At 47.1% G+C, this 24081-nt stretch overlaps 1 protein-coding gene across 2 annotated transcripts in view; it reads left to right on the forward strand.

Moving 5' to 3' along the window:
* The window catches only part of wcy (WW domain-containing adapter protein with coiled-coil wacky), a 235541-nt gene that overhangs the window by 102562 nt on the left and 108898 nt on the right, over positions 1-24081 (forward strand). For both annotated transcript variants that reach the window (XM_084591604.1, XM_084591603.1), the window contains exon 7: positions 10744-10997. In XM_084591604.1, coding sequence (XP_084447730.1) covers positions 10744-10997 — 254 coding nt within the window. The remainder of the gene's footprint in view (positions 1-10743; positions 10998-24081) is intronic.

Raw genomic sequence — 24081 nt, forward strand, 5'->3', positions numbered from 1 at the left:
TGTCTCCAGTATTGCCGAGGGAAACAGCTGTGTAAACTTTCTCTCGCTGATAGTTGACACACTAGCGCCGGTATCAAGCTCTGTCCAAAGTCAACCCATTGATGGAAACTTCAACACGCATTGGCTCTGGCCCGGCCGTACGCTAGGTCGTACGCTTCCTCCTCCTCCGGCTTGTATTTCGTCGCCGCCAGCTTGTAGTCCAGATTGTGGACAGGTTTTGGTCCATTCTGGAACCTTGTTTTTGCAGCCTGTGACGTGCTTGACTGGCATACTCTGGCCAGATGTCCTCTCTGCTCACACTTGAAGCAAACTGTACTCACGTAATGTCACTGGGGTGCCCGATGATTCCCCCCACAGCTGAAACAAGACCCACTTGCCTGGTGCTTGATTTTCACAACATTCGCAGACTCCTTGGATTGTACTGGCGTTGCTTGGGGTAGGTGAGTACATAATGCACGGGAATCCCTCCGTGCAGCCTTCATGGCAATTACGATATTCTTGGCGGTATCAAAATCCAAATCTGCCGTTTTCAGCAGCAGAGTCTGCATTGTGACATCGTTGATTCCGCTCACGTTTGGTCCCGCAGCATCCGCTTACGAAACGATGCGAACTTGCAGTCATCGGCAAGCTTCTTTAGTGATGCGATGAAATCGCTGATTGATTCTCCGTACCGCCAATGCCGAAAAAAACAACTTGAAACTGGCCACAACCTGAAAAAAAACAACTTGAAACTGGCCACAACCTCCGATATCTTTGGCGAGTAGTGCTTGTTCAGAGCGTCGAAAATTGCAGCCAAGGTGGTGTCGGCAGGCTTCGTAGGGGCTAGCAGGCTCCGCAGCAGCGAGTACGTTTCTGATCCACAGCACGTCAGAAACACAGCAGTCTTCTTTGGCTCAGCGATGTCGTTCGCTGCGAAGTACAGTTCCACCCGTTCACAATACTTGGTCCAGTCCAACGCACCCACATCAACGATTCCAGCTTCCCGACAGCAGACAGCCGACCCAGGGGGCGGATAATGCGGACGTTGCCGTGGTTTATCCATTAAAACTGATTGCTGGGCTAGTTGGGGCATAGTCACATAAAGGAAAGGTTAATAGCGCAAAAAGACACCCCGAGAAAGAAGTTGGAGTCGGCGCCGGTCATGTGTGTCTATTTGTGCCTATTTGTGAGTGTCTTTTTGCGCTATTAACCTTTCCTTTATGTGGTTTATCCAGTTTATCGCTCGTCGCCAGTTTGTGATAAGCCGGGCCGGGAACATTTCCCGGCCTAGAGTGAAGAGCAACACGCCAGTCGGGGGCATAGTACGTTGACTGGCCCAGTCATGTGTGCCTTTTTATTTACCAACGCAGACTGGCGTGGTAACGCCCCTCAGTGAACAAAACGTCACATCTTCTTGTGACGTTCTTGTGTCCGGTTTCTTTGCGCTGTTTTAATTTGTACAAACGATGTTAGCACTAACTACCCGGTCCATGGGTTGCAGCTTGGCAGTAATTGTTGGGGGCAGGAACAAAATCTTGACAGCGCTCAAGCATGCATTGACGTGATGCGCAGTGCAGTTGTCAAGCAACATCAGCACTTTGCGCTTCCTCCGGACCATCTCTTTGTTGAAGTCGGCAAGCCGCATGCCAAGAATATCTCTCGTCATCCATGCTTTCTTGTTGCTTATGTAAGTGCATAGAGAGCACCATGGTGAAGCCGTGCGGTTTCTTGGCTTTGCTAGTGACCAAGTCGCGCTTGTCCGAACCGTATATATTGGAGCAGATCAGCACTGCGATATGGCTTTTGCTGCGTTTTCTTCCCACGCATTTGTCCGCCTTGGTTGCGAGAGTCTTCAATGATAGCAGTTGGAAGAACGAGCCCATTCCGTCTGCGTTGTAGATGTCCTTGTCAGGGTACGTACGAATCTAATCGTGATGCTTGGCCATCTAGTGCTGGAGCGATTCCTTGTGAATGGACGCAGCCTCCCCGACAATGTTTTTTCACGTAATGTGCCTCTCCTTGAATCTCTGGGGAGCCACCCATTTCCCAGCTGGAAATCATTGGGACTGAGAGTGATGTTCAAGTCCTTGGCCTTCACCAGCATGATGGGTCCACTGAGTGGGATGTTGTTTGATCTGTCATCCAAGAAGCGCCTGTAAAGTGGGGCATCTATGTTGGCATACTTGGCGCACTGGGTCCTGTTTTGTCGATCTTGCTGCCATTCTTGATTATCGATGAGAGAGTGGATTGTGCGATTTCGTACTTCCATGCAATATCACTCTTCTTCACGTTTGGCGCACTTCATCCTTCATCTTCAGACAACATTTCTCTTGCCCGTTGGGGTGCTGGGGCTCGCGAGACTTGATATAGCCGAGAAATTGAAGATCAGCAGGGGGCGGCCAGGGTCAGGTCCGAGAAAGGGGATAACCGAGTAGGTCTGTTGTCTAAAAATTGCCCTGGCAAAGTTGGGTCACGAGATATCGCTTGAGGTGAGAAGTGGAACAAGGCAGGAAGGCATAAGGCTTTCTACGAAACTGGAGGAAACACTCCTGCGACTATTTCTCCCCGACTTTCTCTTTCTCTCGCGGGCCAAGAAATAAGAGGATAGAAATTCAAGAACCGCATTTACCAAGTCGACCGCTGCTTCGTGGCGTCACCAAAAATTGCCTTTTATTTTCTTACTTTTTTTTAACTCCCGCGCAGCCAGCTCGATGGCACGACGGGACACCGCATCACAAAGATGGCAAGCCAAGCGATGCAGTGAAGCAACCTTTCACTTCGTGGGAGTGCTGCCGACACTGCGAATGCAGCTGTCAGCCAAATTTTGTCCTTATTTTCGCACAAAAATGTACCTGAAGGTGTAAAAATCTTCTGATTGATACAGTATTTTTTATTTTGTACAAAATCACTTCGCTATATCTGCTGATATGCATTTATTTACTTCCTTAAAACTGGAGCCAAATTGTATTGAAATACAAAAAATGGGAATGGGAAATTGAACTTACTTCGTTATTTCGCTATAAGGCTTCATTATAACTGGTCTAGACTGAATAACTACTTGGCAGGGTGCGAGCAATTTATGTGTGTGTCTCGCCTTTCTTGTCCTTGTATTTGTTTGTACTAAAAACCCCTACATCAAGATGAACTACCAACTTGCCCGACAGGAAGTTTTATGAATTTATGATGAATGTTTACGAAAAATGTTTTATTAAATTCGCAGGCTGGTTGGGCAGCGCGTAGTGGTGGTTTTTGGAACTATTCTCCACCATGGTATCACGAGCACGGGAACCTCGTGGGGAGTGACATGCCACCGAAAGGTGTTGACAGTCGCTGTAGCCATGACGACCACACTTTTGGTTGCTGCGTCAATCTCTCGGGCATGCTCACTTGAGCGAGGCCAATGCTGTTGTGCATATGGTCCCAATTTATTGCTGCTGCATTTTTCTGTCGGTGGCAGTCACAAAGATCAGGTGAGGAGGAAGAGGAAGGCAATGAATATGCGGGAGGGAGAAGACCCATGCTCAGATGCTCAGGGGAATGAGAGCAACAACCGGAAGTTGGCAAACCAAACGTCAACATTTATAGATGGCATGGTCGCCAAGCTGTTTTCGTAATTTTATTTGATGTCTTGAAGTGTATGAAAGGGGAGGGGGGGGGGCTGATAATGAAGCTAAAGTGGAGTGATGAGTGATGGAAGACCTAGCGCTCATTTCATTTACTTAACCTCTATAAATGGCATTTCCTGGTGCCTTTTAGTCCTGTTACGCAGTCTTTTGTTTAGCAAAATGAGAATCAAAAATTTTGCCAAGCTATTTGCGAGGTATAGAGTGTCCTTGTATCTGCTGGCAGGTAGTATGTGCCTTTTGAAGGTGCCTGGTCCCGCAGGGCGCATTGGGATCCATGCATAGAAAAAAAGTTAATTCTTATGCAGATCTGCTTAGGCTACCGGAAATTTGAATTTGCTTGTTGTTTGCCTAACTTGTTTTCATTAAGGGGGGACATGGCTCTTAAAGCTATTTTTCTTAATTTTTGACCAAACTTGAAGGAACTTGGCATTCTGATTCAGTTTATTGCACAGATTTCAAATATGTCACCATTTTTCAATTGGCCAATTAGTTCAAAAGATAAATGAAATTAATTGTGCATAATTTGCAAAAACAATGAAAAAATAACTGCACCACAAAAAGTTCACATGAACGCTTTTCTAGATACTAGAAAGCATAAGGAATACAATGTTAAGGAGCACTTTTTTGATATAATGAATATTAGCAATTTATAGCAGTTCAATGTCCACTGTTCCAAATGTGGGTGCCCTACTGTCTGATTTCGAACAAAACTGAAAAACTTTTGAAATGTAAATTGCAAAATCTGTTCCTAACATTGTGTGCTTTGCACTTTTAGCTACATGCCACAACAAAAATTATGGTTCTACCTCCATTAAAGGCAGATATCGCTTATGCAAATGAGCAAGTCAAGGATGGGTGTTTTGAGAAAACGAGAAAAAGAGATTTTTCTTTTTAGAACTAGTTTTCTTAGTTTATGGTTTTAATTTATGATTTTAATTTATGATCTTGAATTACAAAGGAATACACTAAAGCATAAATGAGCATTCTAGGCTGATTTGGAAGAAAGTTATAGCTTGTAAAACGTGGAAAAGAAAACGCTCATTTTGGCGACTGGGATAAAAGATTTATTTTGATAATTTTGGCAAAAAAGCAGTGGTTAAAAGCAGTGTTGCTGCACAACAAAATTACTGCAATAGCTGCTATAGAAACAGAGATATTGCTCCTCCAAAATGGTGACTGCGTCCAAAATTTAATTTTGAGAAATCGGCGAAAAATGTTTTGCATATTTTTTAATTTTCAAAGCTAACAGCAAGTCGATAAAATTAGTTATGACTAGATTTTGGTGTGAATGCACTGTTTCCCATCTGGATAATTGCCCCTGCAACTCTGAAGGAAATTTATTTAGGAAAGCTGAGATTCTGCATGCCGTGCGTGATGCCTTTAAAGAACCCCAGATGGTCGAAGTTACCACAGTCCTCTACTACGGCGTCTCTCATAGCCTGAGTTGCTTTGGGACGGTAAACCCCGCAAACCAAACCGAACCGTTACGAGACCGTTGCTGTCGCCGCGCCGCTAACTTTTCTGAGCGTTCGACTTGTCGCGTTCATGAAAACTGCTTAGGTATTACTTTTTCATCCGCGTCATGATTACGATGCTCGTACGCAAAAGGAACTGCCTCGAGGAAATCGTTCGCTCTCCTGTCTGTCGTGCCGCACACCACCGCAAACGTCGCTATCGGCACATCGCGGATCATCGGCACTTCATCACCGATTGCTGATAACATGTTGGCGCGTTGTCGCGTCTCCGGTGCGTCTCTTTACCTTTCTTTGCCTTTTAGACCAGTATAAAGCTCGAACCGAAATTGCGTTTTACGCCGTGGTCGCGACGACGGAACGTCGCTAAACCAGCTAGGCCTAACTGCACGACCTTTTCAAAATGGCGCCAGTCCCCAAGCAGTCGACGCTGGCAGCCAACCAAAAGTGGTTTGTTGGGTCACATGCTTTCGGAGCCCAATAGCTGTGTAACTTTTGCGCAATTTGTCCCTTTGTTTCCCGCTTCAGGTGTTTGCTCACGGACGCCAATCGGGACATGGGAATATTCTGAATCACATCTTTTGAACGACACCAAAATGATGCCGGTGGAGCGCATATTTCTCGATCTGTGGCTATTCAAAACTCAGTGCAATTTGACCTCAGTTTAAAGGGCCAAGTGTTCAGATTCGCAACTTTGGAACGCTTTAACGTGCGAAATAGGCGGTATTTTTCAACAAAATTTTCAGGCAGTTGTGAAAATGTCTCGGGACCACGAAAATGAAGAAATAGAAAGTCCGATTTTTATGCAGATTTTCGGCCGCAAAGAGCCGTGCTCCCCTTAAGACTACAGACTGTTGGGTGAGTTGGTGCATTGCAGGCATGTACGAGCACATACGAACAAGGACGAGAAAGATGTGGACAACACGAACGCTAAAGCCACGGTCAGACTATGTGCGCAACGCATGTATCGTTCGTAAGGATCGTAAACGTAAGCGCAAAAAACGTTATGTGTCTGTTCAGACTGCTGTCGCATTGAGTGTAAGATGCGCAACGTCCCCAGCCAGCGTGGGCGTGTCAGAGGACCCGCGACTTTTACAACTAGCAGAGATACGGCCCAGTCGGGGTGGCGCAGTGGTTACGGCGCTCGACTACTGTTCCCAGGGACGCGGGATCGAATCCCGGCTTCGGCGGCCGCTTTTCGATGGAGGCGAAAAGCAAGGCGCCCGTGTGCTGTGCGATGTCAGTGCACGTTAAAGAACCCCAGGTGGTCGAAATTTCCGGAGTCCTCCACTGCGGCGTCTCTCATAGCCCGAGTCGTTTTGGGACATTAAACCCCACAAACCAACCAACGTACTAGCAGAGATACGTCTGGTACGCGCGACCAATGCACACAGCCATTTCGGTTTTCCCTTTCCGGTCACGGGGCTTCCGATCCTCTCAGCTTTAGCGCGCAAACCAGCTAGTAGGCGACATCATCCAATGCTCCTACTCTGCTGCAGTGTCTCAGCTCGCTGGTGTTATTGGTGTTGTGTCAGTGATTGTGTCTGTCCGCAGCTTGATCATGTGCAGTGCGGAATCTTCTCCGCTGTGTAATTATCAGACGATTGTTAGCGGCCGACTTATTGTGCCAGGAATTCCCGCCTGGGCGGCGGCTGTGTGAACCTTGAACCACACGTGAGCGTCCCATGAGTGCCCCTTCGGAACATGTAAACTGACAACCCCCACCTGCAGCGTTGCCTTCTACGAGTCAGTGCCGTGGTGGAGGTGCTGTGCCGTCCGTGTTTGTAAAGAACGTATCTTATCGCATGGCCTAGTGTGAACATGCACGGTCGCAAGCTACGTAAACGGGAGTTCCAGCCGCTGTGCACACTGCGATAAATACGATACTTACGACGGATGCGCACGTAGTCTGAACGCGGCTTAACTTTCAACTGATAGTTTATTGACACAATTGCACATTAAATACACCTTGCATCATGACGTGATGTTGATTGTTTTTTGACACAGTTGCACATTAAAGGGATACTAAAGAGAAAAATGGAAGTGGGCTTGCATTGATAGAATGCCAGTTCCTGATTACAAAAACACCACTCTTACTGAAAGCAGCTGTTATAAGGTAGTAAAAACGAAGAACAGAAATACAGGTATCGCCGCCACAGCTGAAACGGCCGAGACAACTAGAAATCACATGACGTGCAAGGGATCCCGGAGATTGACAAATGCTAATTACGTTGCCCGTTTGTATGCGGTAGTAGGTTTTGTCTCGAACATGATAACATGCTTTTATCACACGTAAATGACGGCGAAACGACAATGTAAATGTTGCAAGGCAAATATAAAAATATACGTAGCGATGCCACAGGTGCCCACTTCAGTTTCGGTTATGTTCCGGCTCAGGCACTTCGTGCGTGTTTGGATAGTTTTGTTTTGGACCTGCGGCGCCTGAAATACGAGCTCGGAGCAGCAGATGCACCTACCCTGAGTGCTTATCGAAGGAAGATCATGACTCTGCACCATGGAGGAAGAAAAAAACTAGGAGGGAGCGCTCCACGGGCTGGGAGGGAAGCCTAGTCAAAAAAATATAATGGAAGGGAATTTAGCCTTCACGTGACACGGCAAGTGGTAGACGGTAGCTTGTTTCGATTGGGGTTTCTCATGCTCCGCTCTGGAGGAATAATTTGATTTTATGCGGCCGGATATGCGGCGACAATGTCATGAAATGCTGTTTATTAGATTTTGGTAGCATATTTAGGCATCTTTAGTGTCCCTTTAAATACACCTTTCTTCATGATATGATCTTGGCGTTTGTGTCTGGTGACGTCAAGGTGTATTTAATGTGCAATTGTCAATAAACGATCAATTGAAAGTTAGCGTTCGTGTTGTCCACATCTTTCTCGTCCTTGTTAGTATGCGCTAATATGGGTTTGCATTGACAGTGGTTCACTCAAGCAACCGGTAGGCAGAGCAAGAGCAGCTTCTCATCCTTCACGGGCATGCGTATGCTGCGGAATCGAAAACTAATCCACGCGAGTGTGGAAGGCAGGGTGGATTACTTCTTACCTGTGGTGGCATCGGGATGCGTTAATAATTAATTTTTTTAAGCTGCGTGTGCACTGCAGTGCCTTCCTATGGGAAAGTATGACACAAAGTACAACAGCAGGATGAAGCGGGGGTTATGTGCTTGTGCGTTTGCGCAATGAAAGCATCCTCATAGCCCAAGCCACTTTAGGACACTAAACCCCTTAACCCTTTGAGGGTCGAATTTTTTTTTGGAAAAAAACTTTCCCAGATGGTCAGATTACTTTGGATTTACTTTATTGCGGATTTTGAAAGGTCAGTATGAGTAAAGTCGAGGAAAAGTTGTAGAAAAATATTTGGAACCGTATTTTGGTGTCAACATTGCTCCACACTGCAAACTCGGGAACCTCGGGAAACCACAAGGAGAGCAGGAATACCTCATAGGCGTTGATGATAAACAAGCTAACAGCAGCCCCAATAAAGATGGAAATCGATTTCTGTTGCCCCTGCACCGGGAGTGGCCATAAAGATAAAAATCAAGTTTTGCGCGCCTCCATTGCGATCGGAGGGGGGGCTACCGAAACCGTGCAAGGGCGTTGCCGCAGACCGGGCCACAAGCTGCAGCTCACGAGGTATCAGTTCTGTTTATCCCCTGCACGGAATCGCCCATAAAGAGAGAAATCAAGTTTTGCGCCTCCGTTGCGATCACGTGGCGAAACCGAAACCGTGATAGGGTGACAGGGCGGCGGCGTTGCCGCAGATCGGGTAACACGCTGCAGCTAGGAATCACTTCTGTTTATCTTCGCAAGAAGGCAGCGCAATAAATTTCAAGTGCTTCTTGTAAGTCTTAGGAGGTGGCAGCCCCTCCCAGTGAGCATGCATCGTCATTAAGCCGCGAAATTTCAAGTGGAGGATTGAAACCGTACCGGTACCACAAAAACCTTGCGGGACGGAAAACCGCCACCGTACATCTATGGCAAAAACCCTCATAGGGTTACAGCATAAATCAATTGATGCCAGTGGCCAGATAAAGTACCACTGTCTCGCTTCCAAAGTGGGTCTTGGATCACCTATCTTTTGAGTCACCAGCGGAAAATACAAACTAACTGTTCGTTGCTGTAGAAACCGGATGCTCTTGCATGGTGCTAAATTTTTTTTTTTTGCATTTGACCAGCCAGCCACCGTTCAGTGCTATCACGCCATACTCTCATATGCATTGACAAATGCAAATAGCTGTGACAATTGAGTGAGGTGGTGATTGAGAGAGCAAATGAAAGAAGCCAGGTTACATACCCATGCAGCGCAATACAGGGAAATCTCATTAATGCGAACCTTGATAATCCAAATTTTCAGGTAATTCGAACTGCACTACTTGGTCCGGCCAAATTCCATAAAAAGCTCTGTATAAAAAAAGCCAGTTAATTCGAATGCGAGTCGGTTTCATTGTGGATAATTAAAACTCGTGCTGCCGCATTTGGGCGGTCTGATGCCCAGCACATGGCCAAAGAAATGCCTCCGCGATATTGAGGCATAGTTAGAGGCTGTGCATGTCCAAAACGGGGACAGAAAATGGAACCAGGTAAAATCATGGATGAATGGATAAAGAAAGCCTAAATGGTGCCTGACTGGCACGACAGCCGGCGGCGTCAGAGGCTAGAGGTTGGTGGCCGCAGTTGCCTGCATTTCTCTTTTACGCAAATTCCGAAACTCGCAACTGAATACTCATCAATTCGATCTCTGTTAATTCGAAAATACGAATAAGCATTTCTGTCGGCTCGGTCCCAGCCAACCATGGAAGGCTATGACGTTGAACGGGTGCTGCGGGTCTGCAAATAAAAAACCAAATCATTATCCGTGAAAGCCGCTGAGGTGCTTAACGTCAAGAGGTAAACATGGTTGCTGTGCAGCATCTTGGCGTACTGCCAAGAAATGCGCTGCTGGGGAATGTGATGGTGACTACGGAGATACATGCTGACGTTTTTTTTTTAATACTCTCAGTGGCAAAAAAAGGAGAGGGGGTCGTTACGCGAGTAAATATGGTGTCTTTACCGTAATGTACATGGTTCTTGTCAGTTTTTTGGAGGCCTTTCAATAATTCGAACTTTTTGCTGGCACATGTGAAGTTCGAATTAACTAGCTTTTACTGTAATGGGTTGCTTGGCAGAAGAGTCTTCTCATGGTATGTAATGGGCCACTTTGTCTCATGTATATATCTTTCTCAGTGGTCTTAACTGTTTTCTTGAGATAATTCCAACAATGCTGTTTTTTTTTAATGGAATAGCTCGCCCAGGAACTGCAACAAAGTGTTTCACTTTTTTTAGGGGGGGGGGGGTGTGTTATTCTTGTCTCGTGCTTTGACCGAATTAGGGGATCATTCCTATTCTATGGCGTGTCATTTAATTCATCTGCTGAATATTTTATGAAGTGGAATTTTATTATTTCAGAATCGCTTGCATTGCTCTGGGGTGGAAATGCTGAGTTATTTGAATGTGAGTGCATATGACAAGTGCAGCTATGATGGGCTGCACATCTTCCTCTCAGTGCTTGAATGTGGGTGCATGTGACAAATGCAGCGCTTCTGTTCCTTTCATTGAGCAGGTTTGATACTTGATGTTGTTGTGTCTAGCTGTGGCTTGTACTCTTTGCAGGCAACAGCCAGGAGGTAGCAATGGTGGCAGTAGCACAAGCAACCTCAGTAGTGCCAGCAGCAGCTGTGGCAGCAGCAACAGCACCCAAAGGGGTGCCACTGCCTCAACTCCAAGCGTTTCTGATCCCGGTGGGGGGCGGCCGAAGTCACGCACTCAAGATAGGACCCCTACTACTGTGGCTTCACCAGCACCGACGACAGCTTCAGCTGGCACGACTGCCACGGTCACAACTTCCACGTGCAGTAACAGCAGGCGTGAGTATGCAGTTATTAGATGGATAATCTTAGCGACTGCTTGTCTAGGTTTGTAAAAAATCATGAGAAACCTTCACCGCTCTTGGTTTTAAATACAGCTTTCCAAGCTTCAGTGAAGCATCACAAGCGTAGATACACTTTACGGTTCGGGGCAGAATTCACTCATTTTTCAGAACCTGTTAAGTTCTGCTGGAGCAAAAACCTCCTATGCAGTGTTACTCTGCCGGGGTGGCGCAGTGGTTACGGCGCTCGGCTACTGTTACCAAGGGTGCGGGATCGAATCCAGGCCTCGGCGACCGCTTTTCGATGGAGGCGAAAAGCAAGGCGCCCGTGTGTTGTGCAATGTCAGTGCACGCTAAAGAACACCAGGTGGTCTAAATTTCCGGAGTTGTCCACTACAGCATCTCTCATAGCCTGAGTCGCTTTGGGACGTTAAACCCCACAAACCAAACCAAACCATGTCATGCAGTGTTCAACTTTGGGACAGAGTGGAATATATTACAAAGTAACGAGGCGCAGCAATCTACTGTATGCATGACTTCCGTAGCGACGACTCCAAGCAGAAGGTTGCGATGCACAGGGGTGAAAAGGGGCATCGCAACCCTCTGCTTGGAGTCGTCACTCCGGAAGTCGTGCGTATAGGAGATGTAAGCCAGATTTAATAACCAATTGGACAGGCTTGTTGAAGCCAGCTTCCCTGAGTCAGACTTAAGGCCAGGGAAAAAGGAAATATTCACAGCGCTAACAAATAGACACAATTAGACACACAGGACAGAAGTGCCTGGCCTGTGTGTCTATTTGTGAGTGTCTATATGTTAGCGCTGTGAATCTTTCCTTTTATGAGAAATGCACCAACTTGCCCAGCAATTAGTTTTACTTAATGCCGGGGGCAGAAACACTTCTGAAGATGATGAAGGCTAGCGTGAGCAAGGATCAACTGGCGAGAAAAGAGAGACCTGTTGTGGTTCTGTACGTCCAGAAAGTTACTCACGACCTGAAAAAAGTGGCAAACCGGTTTAATTTACGGTGGGATCCCCCCCCCCCCCCCCCCCTTTTCAAGTTGCATGTGGAAAAAAAGCCAAAAGGTTGGCCGCCAGAAGAGGCATTGCCAGCAGTTCGTTAAGTGCACCATCAACGTTGTCTGTGAAATTCCATTCGCTTATGCTTATGGAAAATTCTATATTGGACAGGCGGGACGTTGACTTTGGGGCACATGCAAAAGACATTGAAAACAATGAGGGTGAGTGACTTCTTTTTCACTGTATGGCGGTTCCACGACGTGAGAATTCTGGGTGGAGGCAGACAGCTTGTGAAACTCTAGAAGCCTTTCGTACTAAAAAAGCAGGTTCAAACTGTGTTAGTAACACGTCGGTTTTTCTTTGTGATGCTGAGCAAACATTTCTCTCACACCTGCTTTGATAAGACTGGTGCCGTTTACCTGATGCCTTGTACACATCAGCAGAGAAGGCTATATATATGCCGGCTGCTTTCCCCCTACAAACAGTTGAAGTAAGCGCCCGTGGTGACTTCTTTCCTGTGTGTGCCTGTGTTGCACTGAATTCCCTGTAATTCTGACAACCAACTAGCTAAGCAGTTAACTCTCTTATTGGGATGTATTAATGGGCCACTGTCCAGGGAAGGACCTCTTAGGCGAAGGAACCCAGTGTTTCGATCAGGTCATCATCATCATCACCAGCCTGACTATACCCACTGCAGGGCGAAGGCCTCACCCATATTTCTCCACTTAACCCGGTCAGGTACCAGAGATAATCTGCGCAAAATGCTAAAGTGACACGCGCCCCAAAGCAACGAAAATACAAATCAAAGCTCTCTCATGCTCTCCTTCGGGAAGCCAGCTTACCCGTTTCCTGCGCTGGACCGTCGAGCCACAGTAATCCCGCGAACGACGTCCATTGGTCCGTCTCGCTGTCTGAGGGTGAAGGATGGGTGTCTACCGCTCGCTGCGCGCTTTTCCCTCGCCACGGCCCGACTGAATCCAGAGGCACGCGCTCTCCCTCGCCAGTTTTTTTTTTATTTTTTTTATTTTCGCTCGGACGGAGTGCCACGCCCCACCTCCCGCCAAACGCGGAGGAGGAAGGGGAATTTGTCTTGCGGAGGCTAGACGACCGGGCAGGAGAGTAAAAAATCTTTGGGAGGGAACGGAAGGAGAGAAATACGACCGAATCGGGTGATTGCGGTGGCTGTAACTGCGTTATTAGTTACTCTTTTCAAAAACACTTTGCGGCCTTGCGTTCTGGGGGTGAAGTCTCAGTCACCGGGGAAGAAAATATTTTCGACCGGAGGGTGGACAGTGGGCCTTTAAGGGGAGACGCTCCTTGGAAACCAAGGTTTTTTAATATTGATGTCACATACATGAAAATTGCACCATTTATACAGATTGATCTTCTCTTTCCAAATCCAAGATAGCTTATAGCTTTCATGTTATAAGGACCATGAACAGGTGAAAAACTATGCATTTTACAAACCTAGTGGACATGCCAGTGAGCACGAGAAAGCAGTATAAGTTGCTTTTTCTTGTTCCTTACACTTCACTAAAGGCAAATAAGCAAGGAAATGGTGATCCTGCTGCATGCATCATTCTACTGGAATTTTTATCCCAGGCTTCCTTTTCAGAAGCCAGTGTATAAATATATTTGAACTTTTCATACTCACAAACTTTACCAATTGTATTAAAACCTAGATATTTGGTCTTGATCCGAGTACAACAAATGCATAAAATGTTGCATGCAATAACCATGTTTCACACAAAATAAGAAGTTGAGAAAAATGCAAATGAAAGTTGTAAATGCTCTTTACTACTGTTAGATTAGGTGCATGAAAATTGGAGGCAACACAGGCCAGGGCATCCTCCTACAGTATACAGCTTCAGAATTCCCCTGCACCATGTGTTGGTCCCTCAGAGCTTTTGTTAGTAGCATCTGCGAGACAAGCCTTCTTAGCTAGACTGCGGCGATGAGCCCTTGTCTCAGCTGTCTGCTTTTTGGACATTCTTGAAATTCTCAATGTATCAGAATTCTTGCCCAGAGTGACAAGTTCTCTTGAGGGAAGGACACCCAGTTCTTCCAGCACATTCTCAAAGGCCTTGGGTTCCTTATTAAACCACAAGACGGCAAGTGATGTTGCCATCTCAACAACTGTGCGTGAGGCGAACCTCGTTTTGGGGCACGACAGCCAAATCTTGCTGTTGAGCGATTCGGCTGCGTTTTGTGTTTTTCCATTCACACAGCGAGAGAGCAGCTGTTGATCTGTGAGCCTCTTATATACGGGCAGCATTGCCTTGACCTGGCTGTTGGTGAGAATGGGGGTGTGTGCTGGGGCTGCCTGGCCCAATGCTTTTGCCCTCTTGAATTTACACCATGAGCCCTCTCCATCCGAACAAAGGCTGCATCCGTTGAACATGAATGGAAAAAGGATGCCCAAATTGCACAATACATGCCACGCACACTTCCTCTGTTACCAGTGATGGTGATCTGAAAGTATGTCTGCAGCCGTGTGACCTCTTGGCATGCTGAGTTTTCGTAGAGCAGTCCCAAGTCGCTTGGCAATCCTCTTTTGTTATGGGCACACCACTTGGTGCTGTGTAAAGGCCTTGCTATCTTAGGAAGGTTCAGTGGTGTACTCTCTTCTATATCCTCAGAGTCGTCTCCATGGCATGTGCTGAGCAGGCATGCTTGCCATATTTCCTCCTCCCATTTGTCTGCAAATTCCGCGTGGGTACTGCAGCTCTGGCAGTAATTAGACAAAACTTCAAAGTCCAGGCAAAGCCCTGTCTCTAGAGAAGTGGCAGTGCGTACGCCATTGTGACTTTTGTGTCCTCTTTTTTGCCTAGTGCCATTAAACAATACAGCTAGATTGGTGGATCCAACTTCCTCAGCTGTCACTTTGCAAGGAAACTCCAGGTTCTCAGCCGCCGCCTTCGTAGCCGCGAGGTGCACCTTTTTCGTGATGGCGTTGAACGATTTGTGATGCATTGGTTCAGGTTTTTGTGTCCCGCTCCAACAACGCACGCTGCAACCACGGCCTTGACATTGACAGTGAAGCTCTCTCTAGCGCTGGCAGATGGACGCGCTTCACCGTTGACGTCGCTCGCCGAAGTCGCTCGTCGCGCTGAATACGTAGATGAAGCAGTCGATGTGGGGCATGCTTGATTTCCGCAACGCAAATTCAGAAATGACGTCAGTCCTTTTTGCTTTGCCGGCAACTTTTTGATCGAAAGTTCGCGCCGTCCGCACTCCCGGCATGCCGCGCTGCTTACAAGGCGTTCACGGTGCCGATCTGGATGATAAAAGCAGTCGCCAACTCATCACCATCCCTACCTTCATTTTCGAAGATGCCGATCTTTCTCTCAGACGCGCTGAGGAAGCTGTCTGCGCTTTCGATGAAGTTGGAACATCCAGCCGTTACAGAAACGTAAGCGTCCCCTCCGCCGGGGTAGGCCTAGCCGCTGCGGGCATCGTCATCACATACCGCTTTACTTTGCGGCGGGTTCCCTTGTATTTATGCTTTGTCTCAAACTTTTCACGTTGAATGCCACGTTCCTTCTTGGCATCCATATCAGCTACAAGCAGAAATATTTGCAGCGGATTTCGGAACACGTAGTGAGAGGTGTGCGTCTCAGAAACAGCAGACGAAGTGCGGTCGCTTCGCGAACTGGGAGCCAATGGCGTAGCTACGATCGAACCACGTGAAGTTAGAAATGCTGTTTCTCTTATTATTTTCTTGCTGCTTGCGCAGCGGCAAAGCCCACTTTGAGGAGAAAAGGCGTAGACCTAGCGCCACACGCAATTCCTACGCCGTACGACTTCGCGATTTAACGCCTCGCGCGCTTGAAAATGGGTTAAATTTGCACCTTTTCGAGCCACCGCAGGTACTTTAACCAGCGTTTCCGATAATTTCCAGATCATTGTGGCTCTGATTTTTTTTTATATATGAAAGAGGAAGGTTGCAATTTACTAAAGCAGTCGAAAACACAGAAGTGACTTTTTTTACTGAAAATCGCCGTTTTTCGACCTGCGTCTTCCCTTAATACAGAAACATTTCTTGTCTTATGAGGGGCATGTAGTGGCATTATGGACAGAGGGTGTCAGCAGGGCATGTCCGCGCGAGCCGACAGTTAAGGGGGGACACTGGTCTTAAAGCCATTTTCTTTATTTTTTGAACTAAAGTGATGAAACTTGACACACATGTGTAGTTCCTGGTGCTGATTCTAAAAATATAATTATTTTTTTTTGTGAACCAATTAGGTGTTGAGATAATTAAGAACAATGCTGCATTTGCTGTGAAAACAATAGGAAAAATAGCACTTCACAAAAACTTATTAGCATATAGCTATATACTAGAATGAATAAGGAACACAACGTTGCAAGCAGATTTTTGATTGAATGATTATTTTTCATTTTATTGCACATTGAAGTTCAGTAGTCGTAACATGGAAATGCAGTGGTCACAAAAAGTGCCATTTTAGAAAATTTTAAGGGGGGAGGCTACCCTTGAACACCAACTTTTTTATTTCTTGAGGTATCTGAATGAAATTTTCAGGGTATGCTCATAGTACACACATATGAAGAACTACCAAGTTTCATGGAGCTGGGCTCATCGGTTCTCAAGTTAGAGGAGTATATCAAGATAGTTTACATAGGTCCCTAGGGGCGGGCCTGGAGAATTTGCAAAATGTGCTAGCAGTGTGAAATTTGTTATGGTCATTCCTGGATAGTTTCCCCAGGGCAAGACAATTCCCTTTTTCCAAATTTCCTCTCTGAAAAATTTTAGTACAGCCCCAAATTTAGTGTTCAAATTTACGCCTGACTTAACGATATTTTAATTGACTACCCCTAATTACACATGAAATATTTTGAAAAATACAAATTGTCTTGCCCTCAGAATTTTACTTAGGTATATAACAAAAAAGACCTCATGGAAATCCAATAAGCGGTTCTTGAGCTATGACTTTCCCTAGCAGCCACACCCTGCAAAAAATTGATTCTGAGAAAATGGCTCTCAAAGGTTGAGAGAACAATAACTTTTTTGTTTCTCAAGTTATCATGATGAAATTTTCAAGACAGGCTCATGACATTAACAAATGAAATACCACCAAGTTTCATAGAATTGTGCACACTAGTTCTCAAGTTACAGAAGCATATCAAACTGGTTCGAGTAGGTCCTTTATATCAAGCCTGGAGAAATTGTGAAAGGCACTGGCATAGTGCAATTTGTCATGCTGATTCCTAGATAGGTTCCTCAGGGCAAGACAAAGCCCTTTTTCTAAATTTTCTTGCTGAAAAATAGCATAGAATTGGATTTTTTGTTATCAACTACACCTATGTTGATTAACCAAATTAATTATGGCAAATTCCAGACAATGTTTTGAATACATGGGCTTGCCTTGCCCTCAAAAATTTATTCAGGTACAGTCGAGCCCACTTATAACGGCCCCACTTAAGACGAACACTCGCAATTATCACGAACAAGTCCGGTGCGGCCGTCAAAATATACATTAGGGCTATGGCGCTCCGTCGATTTCGGCTGCAGCGAACATCTGTGCGACTAGCCGATCGGCTACAGCGAACGCTTTGGTGCCGCGGACCACTTTCCACATGCTGAGATCCGTCGATCCTGAGCTCTGCAAGCCGCGACAATCGGCATTCCCGATTCCCCCGCGGCATTTCGCCCTAGCATGGTGGGCGGCGCAGACGCAGCAAGCGGTTTCCCGGTTTATCTATAGCGGCATCTCGCCAGAGGAACGAGGAGTGGCCAAACGCGACAAGCGACTTCCCGGGTTATCTTCCGCGGCATAAGCGCCGTAACGAAAAAAAAAAAAAAAAAAAAAAAAAGCTAGCCAAGTCTGCACTGAATGCGTGTCGCACCTCGAGGCATCGTGAGCGACCACGCAACGTTTAACACGTTGCACGAAACCGTTCAGAGGGCACGACGAGAGATCGTAAATCCGGCGATCGCAAAAATGGCGAAGCCAACAATGACAGCAAACAAAGAGCCGTAGCAGACGATGCGGGGAGGCGGAGACCGACGCGTCAGCGGCCGCAGCAGCCAATAGTAGTCACCCGATCCCCCGCGTTCTCACGGAGCGCGCGCTTTGCCCCCAATCGCAGCCTTGAATTCGAGCGCGGGAAACTTGAAAGCCGCCACGAGGCTCTCAATCGGTATCAAGGCACGCCTCGACCGCGCCGCCGCCGCCGCCGCCGCCGAGGGTGGCAGAAGAAAGCGCAAGAATTCACAAACAAAACAAGACCAAGATGGCGGCGCTCAGTTCGGCGGAAGAGGAGTGGTGCGCGCGCGAAGTTTGGGAATTTTCAGCGCCTGCTCGCTGCTCCGCGGCTGCCGCCGCTTGTTAAATAATTAATTTTGAGTATTTCTACGGCGAGTTGGACATTGATAATTACAGAAATGATAGTTTATAAGACATACTACCGGAATATATAATCTTCCAAAAATCGACTTTTTCGCGATTTTTCGGTTTTCAAAGGTCGCGTCCCCCCTTAAAGCAATAATTAAGAAATCTGCTTGCAACATTGTGTGCTCCACATATTTGGCTTAAGCTGAAAAAAAACATTGCTGTATCTGCAATGGGTGTTGAGATATCGCATTCACAAACTTGACAGGAGACCAAAATTCACATCTTGAGAAAATGAGAAAAACAAACGGAAGTCATTTTTAATCACTAAAAGTAAAAAATATTGTAAGGTAACGCGAAGGTCGGACTTGGGGGATCAGGCTTTATTGCAGACCGCAAGCCTTGGTCGCACACTGCAGCCAAACACACTCCGCGATGACGATGGGTATCTACAAGAGGGAGCAGGATGAAGATGAAGCAGCATGTTCAGTCGTGTGGAAGATGAAGCGCTACACAGTGCTCACACTATGTACCGTCCTTGCCAAAAGTAACCAGGCTGCATGTTTTGCTTCTCGCTTGAATTCTAAAGCCAACATGGCTTCCCAGAGGATCACAACTTGTTAATAAGTGAGGGCAGGAACTCGTCTTTACTTTGCACGTATTTACAGCTTCAGAAGTGGTACGAGTTCTCTGCTGCCCGACCTAGAAGCGAAACTCACCGCCTGGTTACTTTTGGCAAAGATGGTACATGTCCACTACCAGACATTGTTAATATGCCCCAGGGGCATAGTCATTTTGAGCACTACCACCTTTGTGGCGCTTTTTTAGAGCACGCTGCAAATTTTCTGCCGATGCGCGCTTGCTTGTAAATGCAACGGACCGAAGCTTGTCCTTTTCTACCATACTCCGCACGCTTCTCTTGCCAGGATTCAAACTCAGCTCGTTCAAAATTCCTACCGAGGTCCTTTGGTACCCTATATTAAACTTCAAGACTGCTTCTGCAGCTGCGGCCTCAACACTGAAGAGGGATGCGTGCCTTTCTTTTGGTGCCAGTGCCCTTATGAGAGAGTGCAGTCTCTCATTATTACTTTGGGTTTTCCCTCTTGCACATCGCTCAAGGAGCTTCTTGTCAGAGAGGCGCTCATAAATTGGTCGCAATGCCTTGCATACATGACTAGAAAGGCTGTAGCGGTGCCTTGGGGCTGGCTCCCCTTTTGGCACTCGCAGCATTTTGCCGGCACCAGGAACTTGAACCTGTTGGGCAAAGGCTGTGGTTCGACTCCTGATCATTTGATGTCACATGATAATAGGTAGCCATCACCGCTTTGCCATTTCCTCTATGTTGCCACTGTGGGACTTGAGTGCCCAGCCATAGTATGAACATAGCTTGTTGACCAGATCACCAGTTAGTCTGCCTTTACCACCAAGTGGTTCCGAGCCTGACCCTTTTTTGTTTTGACAGCAGATTGCGAAGAGCTGTCCCCATCCGCTTTTGAACATGGTTAATGTAATCTTCTTTGGTGACCTCAATGTAGCCATACACTTGGTCATCCTTCAGGGCAAGGAAGGACCGGCTGTCGCCGTCTGACAGCACCGTTGTATATCTGAGGTTGTGCTTCTGGAGCGATCTTCTAAATTGGATTAGGGCCGCTTCTACTTCCATCTCACCAGCCTTTTTATCAGTATTTTTCTGGCAGACGTGGCTTGCTCTCCATTCTTGGTACGTGGGGTCGTCCACTTACGGTCCCCGCTCACAACCTGCACAAAAATTTCTCAGGACAACGTAGTCTAGGACAAGGCCCGTAAAAAGCTCGATGACAGTACCGACTCCGATGTGGGAAGAATGTCCACGAGTCATCCAAGTCCCATCGCAGGACACTGCTACGTTGCCAGGATTGTCAACGTTGAGTTCATCGTACAGCTTCCGGACTGACTCCGCGCATTCAGCGGTCACTTTCTCGGCTGCACACTTCGCGGCAGGCGTCAGCTTTTCTTTTACGTAGCTCTGCCACGTTTTCGTGTGCAGTCCACGATGGGAAATATTCATCGCGGCAAAGATGTCGTTGAATGCAGTCCGCCGGTTGCCAGTACTTTGCATCGCGCGCGCAGCCAGAATGTTTACAGCAAAAGGATTTACACTTTGCTTTCCGTCCACACGCGGCGAACTCCACCCCGATGCCTTGTCGCCGCAGTTGACATATGTCAAGAAAAGCTTGACAGCGAGGCCGTATTCGCGATCACCTCGACCGATTTTAACACTCACTCCGCACGTTTTACACTTTGCACCGTCAAGAAGGCTGTTGATCGACTCGATGCAAATCACGGCGAAGCTCGTCTCATCAAGCGGGCAGATCGCGGCATCGCTGGCGGCAAAGTCTGTCTTACGTTTCGTTGCTGGCGTTGAATCCAACTCCCGCAGTTTGGCGTCGGCTTTTCTCTTTTCACTTGCCGGATCGGAAGGCGTCAGAAGCGTTGTATCGTGACGAACGCGGCTGACGACGTCTGAAGTGTGCTCGCTTGACGGGCCCGCTAGGCCTAGCTGATCCGTAGGTTCGTCGACATGGTCACTGGACGCAGGAATCTGCTCGTTTTCGGCGTCTCGCAACACCAAAGCACCTTTCTTAGCATTGCCGATCGACGACTTTTTCCTTTTTTTGCCGTATTTATGACACATCGCAAACTTTCTCGTTGGGGTAGACATCGCTGCGAGATCTCCGAGGCGTTCGAGGCTGACAGCACTAGGCAAGATGGCGTCTAAGGGCACGGCTCCGACTGCCCTGACGCGCGCAGCAGACGACGCGAGACGCGAACGGCCAATCACAGGGTCCCTTTCTGTCACATGCACCGAAGCAACGAATAGGAACGTGTGCTGTGGCTTTTTTTCTTTTCTTTGTTTGTATCGAACCAATGAGCGAAACGACGCACAGGAGCGCGAAATTTGAAGGTGAAAAGCCACTCTTTCGAAAGAGACCAAGATCGCCGTGAGCGCGGCCGTGGAACGGAAGCTATACTTTTTTGAAAATGCGCTATTTTAGTGAAAACATCAGCTTGAAATGAGACAGCAGACTTGTTATAAATTGATATTACGCCTCAAATATTGACAAGAGAGGTGAGAAACTTGGTGGAATCAGAGAATGATAGTTGTAGGTTCTAATAATTCAGTTTTCTAAAAATTGATTTTTGGGCGATTTTTCCGCCTTCAAGACCCCTGTCCCCCCTTAAGGGGGGATGAGGGGATCGGAGCATACGTTTTTATTTTTTGACTTAGAGGGATGAAATTTGGCAGGCTGGCTTGAAATAGCATCAAACAGAAAGATATAAAGTTTCAAAATGATAGCTTCAGTAGTTTTTACTTTATCATTGTTTATATTGTTACGTGATGGCATGACAAGCGATGGAATACGGCGACACAACACAAGCAGAACAACGTAATGACATGACAATGAAATATGCTTTAATGGCCAGCGGGCCTAGCGCGAGCACTCCGCCCCGCGCCACTGCCCGCTTCGTCGTCTTCGTAGCAATATGTTGGTCACATGTTGCTTGCTTGTGGAAAGCCTGGCATGACAGAAAAATTGGCTATGGGTCTGTAAATGTTCTTAATACTTACTAAGAAGTATGGTCTAAATCAAGATTCTCCTCAGTTACTTTTAAACTTTTCTGCTCTTTTCCTAACTGACTTAGTATGCATCTTTTCTTTATGTTTAGAAGGTATCATGCTCTAATTACTGTGTAATAAAAAATGGTGAGCCTAAATTGTAAATCTGAGACTGTCTTGATGTAAAGCACATTTCAGCATTTACAACAAAACAAACTGGATAAAAATTCATGCACCCATTGCAATGCTACACTTTCCACAAGCAAGGTGATAAGCTCAAAACGAAGTTTTCAGAAAACAAGCTCGAAAGTTCCAAACTGGCACTCACTGTCTAAAATTCTCCTGCACTGTAAAATTTGGTGTCTCTGGCAGCAGGCGATTTCTTAGACCTTTGTCCTTTCAGGAGATGGGATTTGTGCGCCTTCTTAATTCGCTGAGAGTATTTCTCAGCTCCAGGGCGCAGGCCCATTGTTGTGCACAGGTTTGAATGTGCTCTCCGATTGCCCGAGTTGTACTTCAAAATCGCCTCGTGCACTGCTGTTTCCACAGCGAACAGTGAGGCATGCTGGTCTTTTGATAATAGTGACCAAATCACTGAATGGAGGCTCTCGGCCGCATTTTGAGTTTTGCCTCCCCTGCACCGGGCCAGCAACTCAGGGTCTGAGAGGCGCTGGTACACTGGCAGAAGTGCTTCAGCGACCTTCGGTGATAACTTTTACTTGTGAGGGGGTGGTGGTTGTCCTTCTGCCTCTGCTGATCGACGTTTGCACCAGCTAAGGGGGCCAGGGGGACACAGCTCATGATGGGGCTCACCATCCGTCGACATCACATGATAATAGGTCGACATTACTGCCCTTGGCATTTCTTCAACTTCTGAGTGGTTCTGCAGAGCGAGGCCATAGTAGTCAGTCAGTTTTTTCATCAGCTGCTGTGTCAGGCCCCCCTTTCCACCTAGTGGCTCTACTTTTTTAGCCTTGCTGACCAGAGAACGAAGTGCAGCCGCCATCTGTTTTTCCACATGATTTATGCAGTCCTCTTTAGAGAGCTGCACAAAACCATAAACTTCTTCGTCACACAGAGTGCGGAACATGCGACTGTCCTCGTCACAGACTATGTTTGTGTACCGGAGATAATTCTTGCTCAAGTAGCGCCTGAACAGCTGCAGTGCAGCCTCCACCTCCATTCGTCCAGAATTCACATAAGTGTTTTTCTGGCACTGGTGTTGTTGCTCCCACTCAGCATAAGGGGGGTCACTTCCAGCTGGCTGTCTGCTGCACCCAAGGCAGATGTTTGAGAGAACCACACACTCCAACACAAGCCCTGTATGAAACTCAATCCGCCTTTTGCGTGGGTTTTCTGCGCATGCGCGAAGTCGTAGCGGCGACCGATGGAAACGTAATGCACAGCGTCGACGGCGTTTCTCGGCGCCGCCAGTGCACGGGGGCTGGCGGCACCGGGCGGCACGGTGACCGTCACAGGCTTGGCAAAGCAATGCCAACCACATCTGCTGCGTACGGTTGCCACTCTCTAGGTGTGCCGAGATGCAAGACGCGGTTTTGCAGGTTTCCTACGGCGAGCCGCGACCAACAACGACGTGAAGCTTAAATTAGGGCCACCAAGCGTCAAGATGTGAATGGCCGACCTTAGCAACCTACTGCGTACTCTCGACTGTGCGAAAAACACCTCGTTACAGGTATGTATGCATCTAAAGGAAATGTGCATGATGAAAGGTATCTACTGGAGTTTGCACCAAGCCTGTAACCCACCAGTGATAGCCGCAGTGAGCTTTTGCTCGGCGCGTGTTTGCTTTATGTGCGACGGAGCCGGATGGCGATGCATTTATCGTTTGTTTTCTTTATGTGCAAAGGGGCCGGGTAGCGTAGATATCACAGGTGGCTGTGTGCACTAGACCGTAATATTTAGCATGTTTTATCGCGACTGCCGCCCGGCTAAAAAGAAAAAAAAATTGGGCGTTTGTTGTGATGCATCGCTGTTCACGAGCCGAGTGGTTGAGCTGGTCATGAGGCTCACAAACGGCAGTGCTTTACAACAAATGCCGTATTTTTTTTTCTTGTTAGTCAGGTGGCAGTCACGATAAAACATGCTAAATATTGCGG

Source organism: Amblyomma maculatum, chromosome 1 (assembly GCF_055883805.1).
Source record: "Amblyomma maculatum isolate TAMU_Amacu chromosome 1, ASM5588380v1, whole genome shotgun sequence".
Taxonomy (NCBI): Eukaryota; Metazoa; Arthropoda; class Arachnida; order Ixodida; family Ixodidae; genus Amblyomma; species Amblyomma maculatum.